An 18667-nucleotide genomic window follows, 5' to 3' on the forward strand; every position below is an offset into this window, starting at 1 on the left:
AAAAGTTGTTAGCATTTCAAAAAATTCAAAGGGTTGTGGAGTGAGTGAGATTTATTTCAACGTCATATAGCCGTTTATATATTTAAAAAGATATGATGCAATTTATGTTCTTTTTTGGAGCAATATAGCCGTTATGATTTGAATCTGGATGTAAAATTGAAATGTAATGAGTGTATTTTTGTTTCGTAATTTATTGACTGATTTTATATATTAAGTAATATTTTTTTATGGTGTGAGTTAACCTGTGTCTTAATTTAAATTCTGTTAGACTAGTCAACCCAACGGAGATGATGACTTGCAAAAATGTTGACGAAAAAAAATCGACCCCTCCTTGTAGAAAGCTGCCCAGTTGAAGGTAAAGAAACTAATGCTTTTGGCCAATTTTTCGATATTTGTTGTCTGAGACATTGAGCTTTAAAACGGTACCAATCTCGTCAGGATCCGTTGCGTTTGTCAAAAGATTTTAGCAGACATACAAACACACATACACATAAACAGACGTTTAAGATTTATATAATAGACTAGCGAGGATACCCGGCGTTGCCCGGGTGTTTGTAGGTGTGTGTGTTGGGAGGGGGGGGGTAGATCAAAAATGTTTAAAAAAAAGTTTGGGCAGGAAGGTAGGCTCGAACCCGAAACCTTGAGGTTCATAGCATGACACCACGAAGCCAGGGACTTTAAAAGAGGCGAAAATAAGCATTTAAAAACGAAGGTGGTTTTCTAGGTCAAATATCACGTCATAGCAGCAGCAGCAGAGAAAACAAATTCACAGCGCAAATTTTGTTGTAAGATAAAAGTGGTCGGAATAAAAGATATTTACGACATCGCTTCGTAAGTGTTAGATATTATCTCGGTAGCATATAAAAAGTTATAAGAATGAGCACACAAGCCGAGAACCAGCTGGATATACACAAAAAATGCACACACACACTAACACACATTTTGCCTTTTATATATATAGGTAGATAGATTATTATAGGTAATATTTTTATGGTGTAAGTGAGTTAATTTGTGTTTTTTTAATGATTAAAGGCAATTGTAAGAAGCTCAGCACTATTTGTTTGAGTTTGCTGTAAGCACTGATTTATGAAGTCTTCGTCAAGATTTATCTCTATATAAATAAAATGAACTCATTTTTTCCCGTCTGATTTTGACCTTAATAGGATTAAAAATCAAGATATTTCATGCAAATATAATATGCACAAACGGCAGAACAATATCTGAGGTGTGTTATAGATCAATGGAAGTGGTAAAATATTTTCTCTCTAATAAATTCCTCCTCCCCCTGCCACCACTTAACACCGCAGCTATATGACATAAAAAAATCTCAATCGCTCCACAATGCTATGAAATTTTTTGAAATGCCAGCCATTTTTCATTCTGAAATAGAACAAAGACATCCTTTTCACAACAATTATGTTTTCAAACTAGCAGGAAGACCCGACGTTGCCCGGGATTGAATGAGGATCAACGAATGTTTCACACTCCCATATTTTATTTTTTGTCATCAAAATCAGTGAAATTTCCCATTTTACAATAGATTGCCTGATCTAGCTGGGGACCAAAAGCTTCGCAAGCCTCCTCAAATATTGTACTGGTATTTTATTTTCTTTAATCTAATCATCCTGAGGAAGTCTTGAAATCAAGATGAAACATTGATTAATACATAACTTGGTTTGTTCCTTTTTCATCTCTCTCTCTCTCTCTCTCTCTCTGTATATATATATATATATATATATATATATATACTCACATAAAATTAATATACGAAAGTATAGATTTTTGCGTAAACTTTAAGTATTTACTTCAAAAGTGCTCAATACGTAGATAGAGCTAGTTAGTAATTTATAAAATATATATGGCGATTAAGGTACACTGAATATTCCGCGTTTCATCCAACTCTAGGATTCTTCAGGCTTATGCGCGAATTCTGTGGTTGTTTCTCGTTTTTATATGCTCCTCTTCTATTGAGATTTTAGTTAGCCAATCAGCTTTCTAGTATCCACCGTGCCCTTCCTATCAGCCAATGGGCATGCATTTATCAGACAAAGGATCTGTTTAAAACTAGGTTAGTGTCAAGTTGGTCTAATGGTTATCATACTTGACCCACTGTCTTTAGGTTTTGGTTTTGATCTCAGCTCGAGTATTTTTTTTTTTTTTTTTACTTACAAGAAGTGAACTGTTTAGAAAAAACATAATACTCACATGCAAATGTTCCAGTTTTTGTATGAATTAAGATATAATATTTATGGGTATTTTATGACTGGACAATGCTAGGGCGCCTGCTAGTGTGTGTGTGTATATATATATATAATATATATATAAATAAAAGATTCTCTCAAGGTATGAGGTGCAAAGTTGTTCAGAAATCCACTCAGATAATTTGTTTATCGTGGTGAAGGCTTTGTGTAGAACCATCCAAACTTTTTGGTACCACTGCTAATCTTATTCGGTGAGATTGATTGCCACAGATAGTAGACTTCAGGTTTTCACATCAGTTTTCCTTCTAGATGCGTGTCTTAACGAAGACTGAGGATATATCTCTCCCAGTGTTTCTTAAACGCGCCCCGAGATTCTACATTCAGGCGCAATACATGCAGTGCTTACTATTGCCAAATGTTCACCCATCTGGTTATGACCATGCTCATAGTTGCTTAACTTCAGTGATCTGCTGAGAACCGGTGTATCCAAATGCCATGTATATATATAGGACATCGTGTATGGCGAGGTTAGGGTTAGCTGATCTCTGGAACATTGCCAATTGGACGACCAACTCTGCGCTACAAGGACACCTACAACAGAGACCTGAGAACTTGTGGCATTCAGTCACAAGATCTCGAGTCAATCGTCTGATCACGCAGCTTGATGAGCAAAGGTCAAGGACGGCATCAAATTCGCAGAAAAGAAGACTGGAAAAAAGAGAGACTACAGGTGAGAGAGGATACACCATTCCTACCGCTGACTATAACTGCAGCATCTGCCAACGTAGCTGCAAATCTAAAATTGGACTACTTAGCCAGGTGAGATGCTGTAGTAAACCAAACTTGGTACAGAATGTCTCAAGAGACAGAAGGTTGCCAATAAAATATATATGGCAATAAAATGGAAAAAGATAATTGCAACTTCTCTTCCAATTTTTGGATTTTGTAATCATGCCCATATTCCTTTATTTTCTTTTAAAGTTGGTAAGCTCCTATTCTTTTGATGAGTTAAGGGCGGAATAAATTAAAAAATTGACGTAATAATTATATGAATGATTCTGCAGTACGAAACAGGTGCCGTCAAGAATTTTGCATGGCAACGTACTTAACGAAATAGATGAGAAAATGGACATTTTGAAATTTGGAATTTTGTCATTTATTTATTATATCTGCTCTGTAGTTACATCGAGCTTCAGCTTAAAGGATTGGCATAAATTAAGGGTGAAATATAATTGGATAAACACATTTCCCCATGAACATGTATATATATATACATATATATATATATATTGTCATCTGCGTGCAGTTTTGCTCTATCTAACTAGACAAGCATGTGTTTCAAACAGATCGAAACTTGATCATCTCATTGACAGCACTTCTACCCATTCATCGGTCACAAGCCATGCAAAATCTCAATGTTTATATAAACACTGTCAATTGCTGAAGAGGGCTGCATTAGTTTTCACAAAGAGCTTTCACTTACCACAGTACTCAATCTAAGAAAGTGGGGGTGGGAGGCATATTGCCAATGCTTAAGGTCACCCTAACTCTTTGTTGTATCTAAAGTTTGCCCAGTTCTTAGCCGTTGCTGTCGTTGCCCTGCATCTTGACCTTGGTGCCACACTTGGACATATTTATTTTTAATTTATCGATAGTGTCTATTTGCTTTCTCCCTTTCGTTTTTCATAATGGCTGTTCATCTTCGCTTTTTAAGCTTTTGTGTCGCGTTGCCCTATGTTCTGATTTCTGTTGCCTGCTTCTTGACATCGTTTGTCATCATCCAATTTTTTTTAAATTTCGATCATTTCGTTAATTTTCAACAATCATGTTTGGCTGTCTCACTTTACTCTTCGTTCTGTCGGCTTCACATCGGCCATGTTTCTAGGGGTTTCCTATTCTTGGCTGACTTTTAGGCAACTGTTGGTCATCCTAGCTACCTGATGACCATGTTTTAAGTGGTGTCCTACCCAGGGTCCTTTGCATAGTCAAGTGGAAGATTGCCCAGGGCTTTGGAGGGGGGGGGGTATTTAGCAATGTCTTCTGGCGTCCTGCCTGCTGGGGGTCTTGGTAATGTATTTAGTTACACCCTGCCTGAGGGGTCAATACCAATGTTTTCAGTGGCACCTTGGCCAGGGCTGTGTCTTCGGTGACGCCTTGCCCGGGGCCGTGTCTTCGGTGACGCCTTGCCCGGGGCCGTGTCTTCGGTGACGCCTTGCCCGGGGCCGTGTCTTCGGTGACGCCTTGCCCGGGGCCGTGTCTTCGGTGACGCCTTGCCCGGGGCCGTGTCTTCGGTGACGCCTTGCCCGGGGCCGTGTCTTCGGTGACGCCTTGCCCGGGGCCGTGTCTTCGGTGGCGCCTTGCCTTTAGTTGTGACTTGCCTAGAGCCACATTTTCATTGATGCCTTTCCCAGGGCCCATATCCATGTCTTAAGTGCTCCCTTGGCTCTTGACCATTTTCTCTACTAGCAAAAATGTCCCCGCTAACTCCTGCTCTCTTTAGTTTCTCAGTGGACTTCACTTCCCAGTTTTATCTGGAATGATCCATTTCACTCCTAGCTCACACAACTGTCTCCTTTATCCCTTCAGGCTTTTCAACCATGCATCAATTGCCCTCTATCCTCCCTCCTTGCCTGGCTCTCTCAAACATTTTCTATTTGATTTCTCACCAGCTCATGTAATGAAGTCGACCATCCACCTCTAGACTATATCAGTACCAAAATCCTTAACATCTTGATTGCAATTTGTGTATCAGCTTCCGTTATAAGCAACATTTTTTTTTATCTCTCCATCTTTTAAAAACTGAACTAATTCGACGTTAATGAAAATCATGTCTTTTTTTTTTTTGTTGTTGTAGTGGAGGGGACGAAGCATTTACCAGCTGAAGTATTGAGCTAATTGTGACATTTTCCACGAAGACTTTAAAAACAAAGCAAAAACATAGACACACGGGGTGGAGCACACTATTTCATCAAAAAAAAAAAAAAAAAAAGGTTGTGTGCAACTCAATATAGTTTCGAATCTGATATTTTCACCTGCCATCATCCTTTTAATTTGGAGCTTGTGTAAATCAGTGACCTGTTAAACCAATGCATTTTAGGTGAAAATATTATTACATACTTGCATGGCATGTTGAAATTAGTAAAAATTCAAGATATTACAAAAAAAATGATTTGGCAAAAAAGTAATCTATATATATAAAAGCCAAACGTCTGTGTGTATGTATGTATGTTTGTTTGTAACGCTAAAACTTTTGAAAGACGGAACCAAACTTGACAAATTTGGTATCATATCGAAGCCCCATCACCCGGATGACAAATATCGAAATTTCACGTCAAACGGACCACTAGAAGTTGGTCAACTGATCAGTTATCTTCGAGGGGGGCCCCCCAAAAAAACCTGTCATTATCTATATATATAAAAGACAAATGTTTGTTTGTAACGCTAAAACTTGAGATGAAAGATTCCTCTCCCCTAAGAATAAAACATATGTTCAATATCTGCTTTTGTTTTTTCATTGTTTATACGGTCCCGAGCAACGCCGGGTAGCCCTGCTAGTCTATATATAAAAGGCAAAATGTATGTGTGTTTGTATGTCTGCCAAAAACTTTCAGCACACACAACAGATCCTCACAAGATTGGTCGTTTTTTTTTTTTTGTCGACATTTTCACGAATCATCGTCTCGGTTAGATTGACTCTCCTTAATTTCAGTGCTCTCGACTTCCTGTTACGGGTTCGAGCCTGCCTTCCTATTATCACTTTTTTTTAACACCTCTCTTCACCCAAACTGCCTACTGTTGTTTAGATCCGCCCCCCCCCCCTGCAATTAACACTTTTTTTTTATATACTCCCACCCCGGAGTTCCTTACTATCTGGTCAACGCCAGGTACCCTCGCTAGTTACAAGTAAAAATAAAATTTATTGAGTTTTATTGTATGTTTTTAATGTGACAGAGTTGTACGACCAATTCAGTATGACAAATTGACTTATCTCCCTTGACTTAAAATTAAGGATCTGCCATTTTTAAACAAAAAAAAAATCCCGGAACGTAATTGCGGATTTTTTTTTTTTTTTTTTTTTTTTTGTTAAAAATACGTCTAGCTCATCTTCTACTGGATCATTTTTTTTTCCATAAACTTTTGGAATTTATATTCATTTCGACATGACACATAAGTATGTAATAATGTTTTCACCTGAAATGCATTGGTTTAAGAGATCACCAGTCTGCAGGAGCATCTTATATATATATATATATATATTTTTTTTTTTTTTTTCAATTTAATTATTTAAATGATCATTGAGGACTTAGACAATGGAGACATTTTTTTTTATTTCGTTTTTATTTTCTCTCTCTCTCATAGGACAATTGCATGAGGGTAGCCATTTTGTATTAATGGCCAACCTCCTCAGAAAATACTACTCCTCCTACTACTCCCACTCGTACTACTACTACTACTACATGTACTACTACTACTACTACTACCACTACTTCTTCTTCATCATAGCCGACATAATTGACCTCCGTTGTACGTATATACTATCTCATATTATGCATCTGTTCGGTTGAAGCCCAATTTAATCTTTTTTATATTTCTTTTTTTTTTTTTTGGTCTGACTGCCGTAAAAATGCATGAAAAATAAGGGTTCTTTGATATGACTGGGGAGCGTGCAAAAATTACTGTTCTCTTTTTGTTTAGAAGCACCGAAAACCATGATACTTGACTTTTAGCTTTTTAGACTTTCATTAAAGCCAAATTTATGCTGCTTGTATAAAATCGCTCAATACAAAAAAAAAAAAAATAAATTGGGAAGAACCTTTACCAGTGGCGAAAAGAAAATATCGTACAGTAAAAATTACGTAAATTTATTAAGTAGTTTTATTTTTAAAGAAGAAAATAAAATTTTATGGCTAAATGAAAATTAGCAATATTGTGACACCATCTTGAAAACAAGGGAGATAACTCCAAATAATTCCAACTTGTTAGAATTTAGAAAACCATTTGGTTTCCGCATTGTTTTTGGATAACTTATTTTGGCTATATGGGCTTTCTTTGGTTGATTAGCCAACATGGCCAACTGATGCTGATGTCATGTGGTTATATAGAATTGTGAAATGTGAATATAGAAACGAAATGCATTTTAATAGTTTTTGCCAAAAAAATTAGTCTTTTTTTTTCTGCGTCAAATCTTTTTTTACCAAAATCTTTTGCATTTAACGAGAATTTGGATAAACAAAAGAAAACGGCAAATGAAAAGGAAGTTTTGACTGCATATATTGCCGATATAGGAACGAAATGCATTTTAATGGCTTTTGACACAAAAACTATTAAAACTAATAAAAAGTACCGACTTTTTTTTTTTTTTTTTTTTTTTTTTTGCTATTAAAAATTATTTTGAATTAATTTCACTAGATTTTCGTTTATTCCATTTTGTATCATCTTCTGAAGTTAAAGCAAAGAAAATTGCAACTACTTTTTTTTTTAAATCTTATTCTTAAAAAAGCTAGAAATTAAAAAATAATTCAAATAATATTTCTCCCAAATTTTAATTTAAATTATACAAATGAACTAATCTCGTGATAAACCCATTTGATAAAAACATGTAGTTACAACTTGCTTTTTGCTTGGTGTTTTTTTTTTTTTTTTAATTCAAATTCTCGTTAAACAAAAGATTTCAGTAAAAAATTGTTTAAAAAAGAGAAGACAAAAAAAAATGTCGAATTTTTTTTTCCGTTTTTTTTTTTTTTTTTTTTTTTTTTTGCGTTAAAAACAATTAAGACGCATTTCGCTCTTATGTCTACATTTCGCAATTTGAAATTACCACATGTCAGCTCCAGTCGGCCATGTTGCCTAATCAACCTGTAAAAGTCAATACTGCCCCCTTTTTTTTTTTTTTTTTTTTTTTTTTTTTATTGCTTTAGTAAAAAAAAAATAACATTAAAAACATAAGTTCTTATTTATTGGTCTCCCCACAGGGGCAGAGTTAAACATAAGGTCGGTTTTTTAATGGGGGAGAAAAAAAAAGGGGAACTTTGGATTGAAATGGAATATGAATTGCCTCTAATCGAGGACAGAACAAATGAAGTGTAGTACCAGAACAGATACTGCACTTTGCTTCTAATGAAAAGGAACATTATAATGGACACTAGCGACAGGATCCCAACAACACACCCACATGCATCCGTATCAAGCAAGTTGCTTGTATACAGTGCCTCTGTGTGTGTTCATATGTTACTTGCCTCCCCACAAGGGCAGCGTTAGACACAAGGTCTGTTTTTAATGTGAAGAGAATCCAGTTCCCTAAAAAGGGGCACTCTAGATTGGAACAAAAATAAAAATTACCTCAGTTTAGCAGGACTACTCTTTCACTGAGTGAGAAGCGAAGAGACTAAACGCAGCACCAGAACATCTTGTTCCGAGCTAAAAAGGTCATGTGTGTTATATGGATGTATTCCGGCCCAAAAAGCAGCAGTTCTTCCCCCTTGCTCATGGAATGTGAGGACTAAAGAACAAAATGAGAGAAACGAGAGTTACAAGACTGCTAAAAGTAAATTTAAATTCCACGCTTTATATCTGTCTTGAATTACAGTTTGGTGCTAGAGTATGAAAGGGGTCCCAAATTTCTGGCTTCGGTAAATTTGGGTTATGTGATATAAGATGGCCAGTGAACCATGAAATGAAATGGCATAGAAATTAGTAAATCCGAATTAATATGGATATGGCCAGTGTGAGCCAGATTTGGGGAATGCATAACGATGCAGAAGCATTTTTAAGGGAAGAAATATACTTAGAAACCCGGATATAAGAAACTTCTTCTCATGTCCCCACAGCACTCTTATATCAGGGTTAAACTTATATCCTGGTTACACTGCACATTAACACAGGCTCATTTGGGACCAGAGAAAATCTCTCTTATATCCGTTTTTCTTATATTCGGGTATCTTATATCCGGGTTACATTGTGTGCGTGTGTGTGTGTGTATATATGTACACACACACACAGAGTGTAATGCAGATGTAAGAGGCTCCTTATCGTGGGGGTCCCAATTTTGAATCTCGCTAGATTCAGCCACTCTGATAAGTCATAGACGACGAAACACTTGTCAGTGAATAATTATATTTTAAAAACCATATATATGCCGCTTCCCATATGGGAGTACCAAATTGGTTAAAAGGGAAAATTATTCCCAACTCGCATTTAGGTAAAAAGTGCATTTTTTGCAAATAATTGAATTCATTCAATACGTATCGCAAAAACAAATAACACATATATAATTTTACTAAGTCATTTTATTTTACACTATTGCTATTTTTATAGATGAGACGACGGTGACAAGCAAGATATGGTTCCTTCTGGTTGATGATTATCTTCCTTAATATATTATTATTATATTCAAAAACGAGGAAGTTAATCTCATATTCTTGTCCAGGGATGACAGTTTTTAAAGCCAAATTTTGTGATTTTTGACCTTAAAAAGTTTCATTTGATTGTTTTTAAAGCGTAACATGTGGACTAACTAAGGAAAAAGCAAGCGGAATACATCGGAAAATGTGTTCTATTTTTGCAAAACCAAAAAAAGTGGCCACGGTGTGGTATGGATATTTTAGGTATTTTTGCTCGAAGCAAATTATTAGTAAACCTTACCAAATTTAAGACAAATAAACTTGCAAACTTACGAAAGATAAAAGTAATCAATTCACAAAACAGAAAAAAAAAATTTTTGTTTCTAAAAAAAAAAAAATTAAGAAAAAAAAATGAATCGTTTGGTTAAGTGGGGTCGATTAAAAGCTCGCGCGGATCCAAACCAGGACTTTTTCCTTCTACGCATATTTTCTTCTTAAAAAGGTTTTTGCATCGTTATGCGTTCCTCAAAATCTGCCTCTTGCTAATTTTACATCCATCTTAAATTTGGATTTACCAATTTTATGACATCATTCGATGTGACATTAGGTTATAATCATCTCACGTGACCTAAATTACGCAAGGCCAGAAATTTGGGGGCCCCTTTCATATGCTAGTGTTAAGGTTCATTTGTGTTCCTAAACCAAGGAAAACATAAGTTTTCAAGCGCGCACCTATCATATCTAAGAGCCAACAAAAGCCTGTGACACCCGACCCCAGGGATCTTTTATTTTTATTTATTTATTTTTTTTAAACATTTTTGTCTTTGTTGCTCCCCCCCAACCCTTTCCTTGTAGTGACCTCTTTCCCTTTCTTGGGTTTTTGTGTAGCTGCTACTTGCAAGCATTTTTTGGATTGGATTGGATTTTTTTTTTTTTTTTTTTTTTTTTTTTTTAAGAAAAGAAAAAATATCTGTTTGTTCTTCTTTTTTTTCTTTTTAAATTCTTAATATTGTTTTTTTGCTATTGTATATCTACAGAATAAAAAAAAAAAGATTGGACATTTTTTTTTTCTGGAATGCATAGCATGCCATCCTATTATAACCAACATTTAGCAAAAATGGAGGACGATATAGCTCAATTTGTGTATCGGTTTTCCTTGCCTCTGGAGTCACTTTTTGGTATTAGTTAGCAAGCATCTTGGTATCTTTTTTTTTTTTTCTTTTTTTGTATAGTAGAAACAGTTTTTACTGACTGTTTTCCTCCAGCTATGAGTAAAAACTCAATCTGTGTTTAAAAATAAATTGTTTGGCGATTATTTCAGTTTTTCTAGTTTCCAGAGATTAGTCTACCGGGTTCTTGTTCAAAATTCCTCTTATATTAAAAACAAAAATAAAGAAAAATCTCTTGACGTATGTAACTGTATGTAAATATCATATTCCAAAAATCGTGTAAATTGATCAAGAAGTTTTATTTTTGAATAAGAAAATTAAATTTTATGAGTATCTGAGAAGTGCCTGTTTTGTCCACCATTTTGAAAAATATCTCCGGAAACAAAGGGAGATAACTCGACAATATTTCATACAAGATTTATGTTGTAATGCACCCATTAATTGCTTAAAAATGATTTTCTTTATGAAAGTAAAACTACTTGATCAATTTATGTGATTTTTGGAATATGATATTTTCATTGTGTCACAGGTATTTACATTATGCAGATTTGTCTTTATTTTTGTTTTTTTAATAGGATAGAGGGAATTCTGGATGAGAACTGTCATTTTGTATGGTAGTATATAGAAAGTTCCTTGTCACTCTTGAAAATTGAAATCTGGTCAGAAACTGTTTTAACCCACTGTTTCCATCCAGCTATGGGTAAAAAAAATTGTTTTAAAAAAAATGTTTAATCATTATTTTAGAATTTTTCTTATTTAACCCCTACTATTTCAGCCATAGTGTTGTGTTGTTTGTAAAACTAGCTGGATTGCTAATCAGGGTTTATGTAAACACAAACCAAAGTCTCTTGTACTTTTAAAATAATATGTAATAGGAATGAATGATTTGGAACAATGTTTATTTTCCAGTGACAATGCTGACAGCATGGAAGGGTTTCAGGGTAGGGTGTGTGTGCAAACTGACAGAAAGATAATGTGTCGACTTTAATTCCCCGTGGTCACTGCTTCCGTTTTTGTTCTTGTCTTTTATTGGTATGGATGATGTCAAAACATTCCACCAGGCATTATCTGAAATGTCAGTCAGTCCCGTTGACCTCTCCCCAAGGATTCTACGTCCCTCATTTTGAACTTCTTTGATGTCATTCCTGGGGCACCTAGATCCAGGATCTAGGATCTTTCCTTTGATGTCATCTTCGCAAGCCCGGACAGCCTCTGCCACCTGCAACTCTACCCCTCTTTTGTAACAATAGCTAAGGGTTCATACCCTTTTTAGAAGATATTAGAGATAGTGACTATACTTCTACTTCCAAAGTACTGATTGTGCATTTATATACTGATCAGTATTAATATTGCGGTCCTTGTCCAAAATTCTCCCCATATTAAAAAGGCAAAAATAAAGAAAAATCTGTATGATGCATGTACCTGCAACGAAATGAAAATATCATATTCCTAAAATCACTAAAATTGATCAACTCATTTAATCTTTATAAAGAAAATCATTTTTAAGCGATTAATAGGAATTCGTCAGCATTACACAAGTTTTGAATTATTGTTATCTACTTTGTTGAGATTTTTTTTTTTTTTTTTTTTTTCAAAATGGCGGGCAAGAAAGTCACTCTTTCAATACTCCTAAAATTTGATTTTTTTTAAACGTTCAGCGTTATAAGGTGAGGATCAATGGTAAGTGGGGTAATCCTAAGAAAGAAGTGGTAGTCTTCCCTACATCTTGGTGTAGGAGCTAATGAAAAGGGACCTTTCAGATCGGCCTTGACTATGGTCAATCATTTTCTTTTTACCCATTAATACTGTTGGGAAGGTATGATCTTGTGGTTTTTTCACTGTTAGAGCTGAAAATAGCAACTTGTATTCAATTTATTGTATACAAGGAATCAACATTAAATAATCCGAAAAAGGGTTGATGTGTCGTAAAACGGATCAATTCTTGTATTAGAATTCTTGCATTGTGTAGAAATTATAAGCAGGTTTTAAATTCGTCTACCCGGCTACGAGAGTATTTGTCTGTCTGTTCGTCTCTTTGTTTGATCTGTCACGCATAAATTAAAACTAGTGTTTATGTCCGTCTGTCTTTGTAATGCGTAAGTTTGAAATATCCTTTTTGTCACTAATTTCATTATTATTACTGTTGGGTCGCCACTTGTCGAGGCGAAGAGCAACTAAAGAATAAGGGCTAATAAGACGGAACGATTTTCAGCCGAAAGATGAGGAACACTATGGAAGTACTAGCATTGATCAGTGGTATGAACTGCGTTTGATTACTATTGGATCACCATTTATCAAGACCAAAAGCCACTCAAGGATAAGGATTTAAAAAAAATTATTACTGTTAGGTTATCATTTATCAAGGCCAAAAGCCACTCAAGGATAAGAATTAAAAAGAAACAAAAAAGTCAGTTTTGACTAAAAGCAGTGTTATCTAACTAATTGTTATGTCGTCATTAGTTAAATATCACCGGGATCTATAATATATATCTCACCTGTCTGTTTAAATGTATGTATGTCTGCCTAAAACTTTCGATAGAGGCGACGGATTTTCACAAGATTGGTACTGTTTTGAAGCTCGACCCTTCGGACGACAAATATTGAAAAATTGACTAAAAACATTAATTCCTTCACCCTCAACTGGGCACTTTTCTACAGGGAGAGGGTCGGGGGTTTTTTTTGCCAATATTTTCGAAAGTCATCCCTTCTTTTTGATTGACTAGCCTTAATTTAAACCTTCGTCACTTCTTGTTTGGCAATATTTCATAAAACAAGTATTTCTATGATTCAATTAAAAAATGATTCCGCAACGTTTGCTGTTCAAATGTGACGCAAACTCAAGGGAAATAACTCATTTCTCCGGAATTGGTCAGAGTTTTAAAAAAAATTTTAGAAATTAATTACATTGTTATTAAGCTAAGTTTATTGCTGTAAGCATAACTTGCAAATAAACTGGGTTTTTTTAATAATTAATTTTCTAACTTATCATTTTTCATCACTTTTTAGATATTTTCATTACTGCGATACAGTAATTAAGTAGATAACCATTGGTTTTAATTGAAATACAATATTTCCTGTTTCAAATTTCGCTATCATAATGAAGAAGAACCTGATGTTGTAATCTGCAATGAAGCAGTCCTACAGTAATACGTTCCACAAATGGGAAGCCCTTGAAAAGATTTTGAGAGACTGTACAACAATAACAAATGAAAATTGGCTAGTCAGAATCAAATTTTGGTTTATCAGCTTAAATGCTACTTAGGTCCAATTTTGAAAATCCCACCAATATTAGGCATAAACAAGGGAGGAAGACTACAAAGAAATAGAAAGAGGACAGAGAGAAGGTATGAGAATCGAAAGTGAAAAAGCCATTAGAAAGAAAATTTTGCCAATAAAATATTATGCTATATAAAACTAGTATGAATTAAAAACATTTTAAAAATATCATTTTATACGGCTTCTGTATCGGGCATATAAATGATTAATCATTTAAAAGATTGATAAATATTGCCATGCCTAGTTGGAGCTATAAGTTCTTCTCTGAGATTCACTCGCTCTTTTTATTATTAAATAAGCTGTACTGACCCAATGTTGGCCAAGACCTGTTATAAGAATTAATCCATCATAGTTGATTTTTCATTTAAGGTGTCTATTTAAGAATTTCTACATGTTAGAAAACGGCGAGATCAGATTAAGTACTTTTTATTATTTTAAATAAAGTATGTTAGTCTATTGCAACTAAGTTGGTCAGTCAGAATCAAAGTTTAATTTGTCGGCTTAAATGCTATTTGAAAATCCTGTCAACTTTAGTTTTAGGGATGATAGAATATATATATATATAATGTTTTGGCCCATTTTTGCTCCTTGCTCTTCTTTGAAGATATCATTCATTTATGGTGAGGTTCATCCATTTGAATTATTATTAAACTACTGTTCTTATCTTGAGTGTTGCTTGCGTGATGTTTTAGCCAATGTAACCTCTAACCTTCTTCAGGTGTATTTTGTCAAACTTGAGAATCGGCACACTTTTTCTCTCTCTCTCTCTCTCTCTCTCTCTCTCTCATATATAAAATACTAGCCTGGGTGTTTGGAGGAGTGTGTTGAGAAAAAACAAAAACAAAAAAAAACAAGTGGATGCAGGCAGGCAGGCAGGCTCGAACCCGTGACGCGAAGGTGGAAAAGAAAGCGAAAGAAAATCTGATGTCTTACCGCTACTCTCATGACGTGACCGGAAGTTCGGAACGTTAAAATTAGGCAAAATCAATCCAACCGATACAATGACTTGCAGAAAATCGACCCCTCCTTGTAGAAAACTGCCCAGTTGAAGGTGAAGGAATTAATGTTTTTGGCCAATTTTTCTATATTTGTCGTCTGAGACATCGAGCTTCAAAATGATACCAATCTCGTGAAAATCTGTCGCCTCTGTCGAAAAGTTTTAGGCTGACATACATACATTTAAACAGACAGGTGAGATTTATATTAGAAATGTTTTTTGTTTTTTGTAAAAATAAGCTTTTTCAATTATATTTCATTTTATGTGTACACACAGTCTTTTTGCTTAGAAGCTCAATGTCAGATACCACTCTCATGAAAATCCGTCACCTCTGTCAAGTTTTAAGCAGACATACATACATACATACACTTAAACAGGTGAGATTTATATTATAAATGCCTATTTTTTGTAAAAATAGTCTTTTTTCAAGTACATTTCATTTTATGTGTACACAAATCCTTTTTGTTTATAAGCTCAATGTCAGATATAACAGAGCACATATGAAAAAAATAACAGTATAGATACATTCCAAGTATTTCTTTTTCTTACCAAACAGTTCTTTCAGCACATCAAAACTGTAAACAGTTGTTTTACAGATCTGTTTCGTCATGCAGAAACAATCAATTATTACTATGTCAATATCGAATCCTTTCATGCATATATATTCATCAGAAAAATGGACATTTTTGCTTAGAAAGAAATATGCATGATAACATAATGTCAGAAAATGTACACATTGCTGGATGTATATTTCTTTCTAAGCAAAGATGTCTATTTTTCTGATGAGTATATGCACGAAAAGATTTGATACTGACATAGAAATAATTGATTGTTTCTGTATAACGAAACGGATCTGTAATATATATATATATATATATATATGTATATATATATATGTATATATGAAAATTTGGTAGCCAGACTTGTCAACGTAAATCCTATTTATGTCTAACTTTTAAAGCTGGTCGATATAATTTTAGAGATTACGTAGTCTCTATATTATATTTCTCTTAGTCTGTCTGTTGCACATTTTCTTGGAAACTAACATGCCGATCTGGCTGAATTGTTTCTATGAACCTTTGTTATAATAAAGTACAGCAAACTAAGTATTATGGTATCCACAATTAGGAATTAATAGGGATTAGTAATTAATGCAAAAATGAGCACAAATTAAACAATATTTAACCATCAATTTGGCATAAAGCACTCAGTCTTAGTTAACGGGCAATAACTTTTGCCGGTTTTTGATGGATTAAAAAGTTTCATATATATATATATATATATATATATAATATTTATATATAATTAGTTACAATTTATTTATTTATTTAAAAAAAAAAAAGAAATCTAGCAAAGCGCTCTAATACAAGATGACTTATCTAAACTTTCTAGTAAACAAAACATTATATATATATATATATATATATCATATATACAAATATATATCATATATATATATATATTTGATACTGACATAGAAATAATTGATATATATATATATATATATATATATATATATATATGATATATATTTGTAGTCATCGACATACAGTCCTGTTTCGTTGTATCACAACTCATCAGGTGCGCTAGACTAGCATCTCTCCCAAGCCAAGGATTGAACCTAGAACCGTCGTGTTGACAGTCAGCAGTTCTTCCACTCGACCACAGAAGGAACGACCGCAAATAACTCGTTGGAATGTCTATTTAAATATACACCCGCCACCACTCTTACAGTGCTCAAATCGTATGTTCGTAAACAAACAACGAGCTTCGCATTTTTCAGCCAATTAAGTACCGGGTGAGATTATTTACGACAGTGCTCTACTCAAAGAGAGGGGCTTAAAATATATTTGTAGTCATCGACATACAGTCCTGTTTCGTTGTATCACAACTCATCAGTGCCGCTAGACTAGCATCTCTCCCAAGCCAAGGATTGAACCTAGAACCGTTGTGTTGACAGTCGGCAGTTCTCCCACTCGACCACAGATATATAATATAAAGTCTAAAAAAAGCTTTAAGTAAAATAAAGAATCCCGTTTAAATTCCCGGAAAAAAATAATAAGTTTAACGTACCGCAGACGTAGCTCCTACATGATCCGATGTCTAAAAAAGTTTACAATTATGCAATAGAATATATATATATATATATATATATATGATTGCATGGTCAGTTGAGGAAAGGAAAACTAGTGTTATTTACTTTTTTACAAAGTGAACACTTGTAATGTAAAAAAAAGAACTGTGATGCAATATTCAAATGTTTATGCATCTCATGTAGAGATCATGTGTTAGCCCTAAAGAGGGGGACGGTATTTATTTGCTTCCCCACTGAGCAAATTAGGCACAAGGCCGTTTTTTAATGTGGAGGGAGAGGGAGGGGGGAGGGAAAGGGGGATCCTGCTCCCGAGAGGTGGGAAATGGGAGCTGGATAGTAACTGTGGTCGTAGGGTGATCCCTACCTTGACCAAGTTCAGATATGTGGGGTTATCCCCACATATGGTCTTTGCTAGTCATAGCTAGTCTTTGCTTGCAGCATCTGTCGGAACAGATACTACACTTTGATCCCGGCCAAAAGGCCGGGCGGACCTTCTGTCGAAGGGGGGCCCTAAAGAGGGGTACTCTTGATTTCTGCGAAATTTCAATTGAAATAAAATATAAAACTGAAAAGAAACTTTTTAGTCTATTTGCAGAGTTAGGAATTAATGGGGTTTAGTATTTAATGCAGAAACGAGTACAAATTCAACCATATTCGACCATTACTCATCCTAAATCAATGGGCTAGAACTTTTGCCCGTTTTTATATATATATATATATATATATATATATATATATATATATATATATATATATATATATAAGCGAAAGAAAATTAAAACTGTAAGTTGAACTTCTTTTTTTTTTTTTATTTTAAGGAATTTAACTTTGTTTAATACCAGGCAACGCTGGGTACATCTGCTAGTATTCAACCATATTTAATCATTAATTTGGTATACAGTATCAATTCTTATTCAACTGGCCATAACTTTTTTTTAACAAACTAAAATTTCTACTTTGTTTATAATCTAAACTTATTGCAAAAAAAAAAAAAAAGAACGGATCAACTTGAGAGGATTTTCATGCAAGCTGAAATATTATGCGCGGTTTGTTTTTATATTTTTATACATATCCAACATTTTTTCACTTTTTTTTTTTTTTTTTTTTTTTTTTACTATAATAAATTGCGGTTTCACTTAATGCCTTAACTAGCAAATTCTAGCATTGCTACAAATATAATTTTCTGATTTCTTTATGTTCTCTGATGAGAAGAATAACAAGAATAGCATTTTTTTGAAACTCCGCAGAATAAGGACTTTGTCTTTTGGAGTATTCAGTCGAACAATAAATTTTGATTGTAAAGTTCAACTTACAGTTTTAATTTTCTTTCTCTTATAATAAGCTCTACTATCTATTGCATATTGAGCTTTTTTATTCAGTTGGGATTAAATTTTCTATATATTAATACTGTTATTTATATTAGTTTGAAGTTTACCATTGCGTATATCAGGTAAACACTACATCCCTTTGATTTCATTAATATATATATATATATATATATATATATATATATATATATCTTGTTGATTTTTTTTTAACGATAAATACGGTTAAGTATCGTCTTCGCCTCGAAGCTCGTTTTTTACTTA

The 18667-nt window shown here is 34.1% G+C and overlaps 1 protein-coding gene across 37 annotated transcripts in view; it reads left to right on the forward strand.

The window, feature by feature from the left end:
- LOC145266600 (splicing regulator ARVCF-like) overlaps window positions 1–18667 on the forward strand; it is a 494180-nt gene that overhangs the window by 444089 nt on the left and 31424 nt on the right. For 2 of the 37 annotated variants that reach the window (XR_013864758.1, XR_013864757.1), the window contains exon 23: window positions 6561–6725. The exons of 34 other annotated variants lie outside the window; for them this stretch is intronic. Coding sequence is in view for 1 of the 3 variants with exons in the window: in XM_080122471.1 (XP_079978597.1) it covers window positions 6561–6593 (33 nt within the window). In the remaining 2 variants the exon portion in view is untranslated. Of the gene's footprint in view, window positions 1–6560; window positions 6726–18667 lie in introns of those variants that run through there. One more of the 37 variants, XM_080122471.1, reaches the window with a different exon arrangement.

The sequence above is a fragment of the Euprymna scolopes genome, chromosome 41 (assembly GCF_053919585.1).
Source record: "Euprymna scolopes isolate OS-2025 chromosome 41, ASM5391958v1, whole genome shotgun sequence".
NCBI classification, from domain to species: domain Eukaryota; kingdom Metazoa; phylum Mollusca; class Cephalopoda; order Sepiida; family Sepiolidae; genus Euprymna; species Euprymna scolopes.